At 32.7% G+C, this 7,444-nt stretch overlaps 1 protein-coding gene across 9 annotated transcripts in view; it reads left to right on the plus strand.

Moving 5' to 3' along the window:
* Positions 1–7,444, plus strand: part of LOC106461396 (transcription factor RFX3-like) — a 74,210-nt gene that overhangs the window by 8,886 nt on the left and 57,880 nt on the right. For 8 of the 9 annotated variants that reach the window (XM_022388340.1, XM_022388343.1, XM_022388342.1 and 5 more), the window contains one exon: positions 5,615–5,720. In XM_022388340.1, the coding sequence (XP_022244048.1) occupies positions 5,615–5,720 (106 nt within the window). The remainder of the gene's footprint in view (positions 1–5,614; positions 5,721–7,444) is intronic. The other variant, XM_022388348.1, reaches the window with a different exon arrangement.

A 7,444-nucleotide genomic window follows, 5' to 3' on the forward strand; every position in this document is an offset into this window, starting at 1 on the left:
CTATTCACAACTAACTGAGAACAAAACATTAAATCAATGCCTCACTGTTTCTCATATTTATAATCTATTATTGTGTCTCAATATTCAACAAATTTACCAGATTTTTGTGATTTCAAACTGATAACTTTCTAGAATTCAACATTATTACTTGATCTTAATATCATGCACCATCTAGCTGACATCTGAATTAAAACGTTGAAAATATAACCCACAACACTGTACCCTTTTTTGAATTTGAAACTCCTTGAAGAAGCCTAATGCAAAAATAAAACACTACATTAAACTGCCCATTCACCATATCTTTGTTTGATGAATATCTCTTCCAAGGTGCATGGTATACAGATGGAATGGTCTCTTGTTTTCATTAGCTGTCCTGTTGCTCCTAGGTATGTGATAAAGTGGATCCACTGGCAGCTCCATCATTAATGATCCTCTGGAAGTTGTCTCAACAGAAACTCTGGATTCTTCAGCAAGTTGAGTTTCTACTTACAAATTCTTCTCTGGAGTTGCCCAAATGACCACTCTCACCAGCATACTTCTAAAGATGATTATGGGGGATGATTGCCTTTGGCTTGGATTGTCTATCCTTCAGGATTCTGTAACCCACATCATTGGATGGGTTTGTAGGAAAAGCTTTTTGGAATGGATAGTTTACATTTAAATAGAGTAGGGGCTGGCTTATTTGCAAGGGCTATTAATTCAATTGTAAGGGCAACTTTTAACTAGTTCTAGAAAGTGGTGAAGGCCAAAGTAATGAACAAAAAAGTAAAATGTAGAGAAAAGTAGTGTAGGAACAAAATACAAAAATAGCTTTAATGGTAGGTTAAACTTATTACTTTAATGCCAGAAGTATATGAAATAAAATGGATGAATTTAGAGCACTGGTTGGAACAGAGGATTTTGATGTAATGGGAATAACTGAAACCTGGTTACATGTAGACAGTTTTGATGACAGAAATTTCTTTTAAATACAGGGTAATAGGTTGGTTTATAAGGATAGAGTTCTAAAAAGATGGAGAGGAGTGGATTTATATGTAAAATGTGAGTCACATCCTGTTCAAGTTGAGGATATCAAGCTAAAAGTAATTAGGTTGAATCTCTTCGGGTTTCTGTTAGTGTTTATAAGAGAAGAAGGCTTTTAATTGGAACTTGTTACAGTCCACCAGAGGATACTGACAAAATTAATGAAAAATTCTACAATGATATAAAGCTGTTAATGAGGTTATAATTATGGGAGATTTTAATTTCTGGCATACAGACTGGGAAATTTTAGAATCAAATCATAGGGGAAACAGGTTTTTAGAAACTGTTCAGGATGGTTTTCTTCACCAGTTGGTAAGGGAACCTACTAAGAACAATGCTATTATAGATTTATTATTAACATGTAATATAGAAATAGTTGATAGGGTAGGAATTGAGGAACATTTGGGAGCAAGTGATCATTGTTCAATTAGATTTGATGTTTTACTACATATGGAGTTAAGGAATAATGAGATTTTGGTTCTGAATTTCAAAGAAGCAAATCTTAGAATTATCTGCTGTGAATTGGATAACTGAATTAGTTGGAAATACTGATCAAATGTGGGAAAACTTTATAAATATATTTTTAAATATTCAAGATAAGCATGTTCCTTATAGAAAAAAGGGTCACTTCAAGTAAGAACTCAGGTTGGCTCATAAAGGATAAAATTAAAGAAAAATGATAATAAGTATACAAAGTTTAAATTGACTGCAATGATGTGAGAGTTGGAGGATCATAGAAGATCGAGAGAGTTGGTCAAAATGGGAAATTTGGAAATCAAAAACTATATGAAAAAATGATTGGCTGAAAATGTAAGAATTCAATAGTAAATATTTCTTTAAGTACATTAAGAGTAAGCAAAATGTTAGGATGGGAGTAGGGCCTTTGAAGGATGATATAGGAAATGGAATGGCTGGGTTATTAAATTCTACTTTTTTTTCTAAATTTTTACTAATGAAGATTTAAGCAGTATTTCTCACCCTGAATAATTGCTAGATGGAAACAAGATTGAACAAGATGATCATATTAATTCTGAGCATGTTAAGAAAAAATTTTGGAGTTTAAAGAATGATAAAGCTCTTGGGCCAGATAATTTTTACCCAAAGGTTTTGAATGAGGCTAAGTATTGCACGTGTGAGCAATTTGCTACTATGTTTTTCTAAGTCCGTGAATAGTGGACAGGTGTCAAAAGATTGAAAGTTGGCTAATGTTACTCCTCTTTTCAAGGGAGGTGGTAAAATGTTTCACAGTAATTATAGGCTTATTTGTATTACATTAGTGTTGGGAAAAGTTTTTGAAAAATTGATAAAAGATGCTTTGAAAAGTCAATTAACAAAGTTTAAAATTTTGTTGGATAGTCAGCATAGTAAAATCTTGCCTTACTAATCTTTTACCATTTTTAAAAGAGGTTACTGCTTGTGTAGATGAGGGTATGGGTGTGAATTTGGTGTATCTGGATTTTCAGAAGCATTTGATAAGATGTCACCTAAAAGGCTTGTTTAAAAGTTATCTCTGTTGTTATGGGAGATAGACTGGCTCATTGGATAAAAAACTGGCTGGATGGAAGGAAATTTTTTTTTTTTATATAAATGGTGTTCAGTCAGAGTGGATTCATGTCATAAGTGGGGTATCCAGGGCTCACTGTTAGGCCCTTTACTCTTTTCAGTTTACATCAGTGACATAGATAAAGGAATGGTCAATAGATTATTTAAATTTGCTGATGATATTACAGTTTTGGGTGTTGTTGGCTGTAAGGAGGATGCCACCTGCTTTACAAAAGAATTTGGATTATTTGATGAGTTGGCTTTTTAATTATAATAAATGTTTAATTAAATGCAAGATAATGCACGTGGGATATTACAGTTTTAATTATGAGTGTAATTTTGATGGGAGTAACTTAACAGTGTTATGGAAGAAAGGGAGCTTGACGTAGTGGTTGATCATTTCTTAAGCCATCCAAGCAATGTACAGTTGCTTTTAGGTTATATCTACAGAAGTACTGAATATAAGTCTAAAGAGGCTTATAATATTATTGTATAGGTCATTGGTTAGACCACATTTAGAGTACTGCATTCAGGCTTGGACTCCTTATCTTAGGAATGACATTTAATTATTAGAAAGGATTCTAATAGGAGGGCTAATAGGATGATACCTGGGATGGAAAGGTTTTATGAGAGGATAGGTTAATATCCTTGAACTTTTCTTGGAAAAAAGAAGAGATAGAGGGGATCTGATTGAGGTGTTTAAAATTGTAAAGGGAATTGATAGTGTTGATACAACATATTTATTCATATTTCATGGTGAGCTCACAATGGAAAGACTAGGAGACACAATTATACATTTTGGCAGGGAAGGAGTCATCTTCAGCTAAGAGAGCTTTATTCCTCTCATTTGGGGTAGAAAGAATATTTCCAACTGAATTTTGCTACATAAATCCAGCTAGTTCTTATCTTTTTTTTTATGTCTGGTTGGCTCTGTGTTGTACCTTTGATCTGATTGGGCCGTGAGACACATTCTCAGGGTATTGTCTCCTTGGTGTTGAATCCTTTAATGGCTATATTTCTTAAAATTATAACAGTTCCCTCTTTCTAGTATCTTGTGGGTGGAGTACTTATTCCATACTGGCTTTGATCCACACCTCTTTGCAATACATACTTTCAAGTTGCACTTGAAACACCTATTTTTTGTGCTTTATTTCCTCAATTCTATGTAACTAGTTGGCTGATTCATTTTTCAGTTCTTTTAGACTATTGTTAGGGGGAGTTGATATTTTGGAACTATAGTATCTGTTATACCCATATTTTATAAATTGTTCCTTTAGTAGTTTACCTGCAACTTTAATGAATTTGAATTCCATTGCGAACTGGATAGCCTCATGTAAAGATGTACACTTACTTTGCCTCAGCATAATTCTCATTTTGTTATCTTGTCAGACCTTTCCAAATCTTTTTCAAGTTCGGCTGAGGTATCTTCTTTCCTCCATACCTTGTTCCAGAACTTTGCTCTCAATACTGCTTTCTGGTATGTTACTCAAACCTGTTGAATAAGGCAGCTAACAATGCTTGATAGTTGTTATGACTTTCATCTAGAAGGTTGTTTAATGTTGTCAAAGCTTGTGCTTTTAAATGGGCAGCAAGATAAATGTTCATTATTCACTAGTTGTTCACTATTCTCTCTGGAAATGATTTCAAACTGAGCTTGGTATGACTTCCTTGATATTTCCCATCATAGTTCGTGGTTTCTTGATTAGCCATTGTTGAACTGGCAAGATAAGTTCTTGAACATGATTTAGTAGTTTCATGGCTGGAGTAGTCCTTGAAGGTCCTGCCACAGCAGTACTGGTAACAGGTATGGCTGGTTTAATCTTTGCCTTTTCCATTTCTGAGAGTTTTATTCTTTCTCTGGTGTTTTTTTCTACTACATTAGTCTTGATGTTATAATTTTTCCATACTTCATAGATGTCTTTTTGTACTTTGTTGATGTCTTCTTCATCAATCAGAGGTATTTTTAATTCTTCTTCAATTATTATACATGTCTTTTAACTCCTTTCTTAAATTCCTTTAACTTGCATCTTGAGCATCTTTCAATTTTCCGTAAATTTCTTCTGGTCTTCTTTTATTTTTCTATCTCTTCTTCTTCCCAGTCTCTTTCTTCTTGATCTTCTTTTGCTTTTTGGTCTCTTTCCTATTGACTTTCTTTCTAACTGTTTCATTAACTCCAATAAATCTCCAAAATAGCTTCATGAAGTGACCTTGAAAGTTTTAAGTTTTCTCAATGTTTTCTTTTATTTTCACCAAAATAATCCCACACCTGACATCAGGGTTGTAACATTTGTTCTTTTGTAGGGCAGATTCTTTTGAATTATCTGATGAAAATATGGCCAAAGAAATAGATTAGTTTATTTCTTCTTTAATGTTTCTACAAACTTGTAGACTGTTGTAATTTGTAGGCCTGTGTTTACAAATGATGTGAAAATGGAAGTACATCACTAATGTTCTATGGCCAATTTAAAAATATTTTTTAATTGTACAATTTCACTGCTAATTGATCAAGTAACTGAATATACATGATAGCTAATGCTGAGCCTAATACTTCAACCAACTAAACTGGTTCAGTATTTATGGATTATTCACCACTAACTGAGACCAAGACACTGAATCAGTACTTCACTTATTCTCATATTTATAATCTACTCTTGTCTCTCGATACTCCCTGAATGTACTATATTTTTGTGACATTAGATTTAGAACATTCTAGGCATACTTCCACAATACTTCTTGATCTTAATGTCATGCACTTTCTAGCTAACATCCAAAATGAAACATTGGAAATGTAGCTCAAAACATTATATATTTTATTTGAAATATATTGTTTTGTGAATGTCATGAAACTTGATCATATACTTTATTATAAGCATAAGAAAAATCATATTGTTTGACATTATACTAATGTTAGAATATCTTAAATGTGTACATTTAGTTCACTTAAGAGTTGATTAATTTTCTAAACCTGTAAATTCTTTAATTTTGACACTATATGTATTCAGTGGGCCTGTTTTAGTTTTTGTAGTCAGAGCTTTCTTTTTCTTTACAGGACAGGATACCCAGTTTATAGTGTCACAGATTCATCAACTATGTACAGCCCAGCAACTGCAGCAGCAGCTTATTATAATACTGGAACTGCTGTCACATATTCTCAGGTATAGAATAAAAAAACATTATGTAGATATGTCTAATAGTTAATCTTGTGGTCTCATTGATATTAGCTGAAATTGGATGAGCTGTTGTTGTTTAGCACTAGTCTGTCTATTTGTCTCTAAATATAGTTGTGACTTGTGGGCACAGCACAATTAACTGTTATTCCTATTATTAGGTACCACATTGGAATGTCTAAAGTCATCTAATTTTTTGCAACCATCTTGCATTAAGTCTGTTATCCAGTCTAAAAATGTTTTCTTTATGAGCAAGGTAGAAACAGGTCATTGGATCCACTTGACTAACTACTATTCTTTTAAAACAATGAATACAAAACACAAACGTATTCAGTTGTGACCTTTCACATCTGTATACCTCTCCTGCAAAAACTGAAATAAATTAGACTTGCAGCAGACATCCTTCCCCCAGTAAAACACACCACAAATTAACAAATCTAACAGAAAAGTAACATGGTGTTTTATAATGTACATTATTGTTGCATTGTAGATATTATAGTGATATGGTGTTTTTAACTGTAGTTGGTATTTACATGTTTGGTGGATATAATAGTATGTTATTTTGTAATACATATTAACTATGTACATAGGTGTTACAGTGATGTACAGTAGTGATTTGTAATGTATACAATGTATAGTACTTATATATCATATAGAGATTACAGAGCAGTACGTAGTGTTTTATATATCATACAGTAGCTATATCTATCATGTGGACCTTATAATGATTTGGTGTTTTATAATGCACAGGAGTTATTTATCATGTGGTGATCTAGTCAAGTTGTATCCTAGAATGTAGTGTAGCTATATACTATGTATACTACTGTGATATGGTGTTTTAAATGTGTTTGCTATGTATGTTTGTGGATATTATAGTGATGCAGAGGCATAGCCAGACTTTTAAGAACTATATGCATGAGATTAGTCTATGATTAACAAAAACAATGATTTGGCTCAAAATATATTTGCTTATAAAGATATGTATGTATAGTTATCACTGGAATGATTGTGATTCTCACTACAAGATACTTCAGAGAAAAGTCACCATAACTACGATGGGCACAGAAGAAAAAGAAAGAGCATCCATATAATGCATATGCCTAGCTACACCTTTGATGATGTGATGTTTTGTAATATACATTAGCTATTTATTGTGTGGACATCATAGTTAAGTAGTTCTGTAATGTGCAATAGCTGTGTATTATGTATAGATCATATTGATTTAGTATTTCATAATATATAGCAGCTGTATTTCATGTGGATGTTAGTGATGTGATGTTTTATGATATACAGTAGATATATATCATGTGGATGTTACAGTGATCTGGTGTTTTATGATGTACAGTAGCTATATATCATGTGGATGTTACAGTGATCTGGTGTTTTATAATGTACAGTAGCTATATATCATGTGGATGTTAGTGATGTGATGTTTTATGATATACAGTAGCTATATATCATGTGGATGTCACAGTGATGTGGTGTTTTATGATGTACAGTAGCTATATATCATGTGGATGTTACAGTGATGTGGTGTTTTTGATGTACAGTAGCTATATATCATGTGGATGTTACAGTGACCTGGTGTTTTATGATGTACAGTAGCTATATATCACGTGGATGTTACAGTGACCTGGTGTTTTATGATGTACAGTAGCTATATATTATGTGGATGTTACAGTGATCTGGTGTTTTATAATGTACAGTAGATA

Source organism: Limulus polyphemus, unplaced genomic scaffold (assembly GCF_000517525.1).
Source record: "Limulus polyphemus unplaced genomic scaffold, Limulus_polyphemus-2.1.2 Scaffold951, whole genome shotgun sequence".
In the NCBI taxonomy this organism is placed as follows: domain Eukaryota; kingdom Metazoa; phylum Arthropoda; class Merostomata; order Xiphosura; family Limulidae; genus Limulus; species Limulus polyphemus.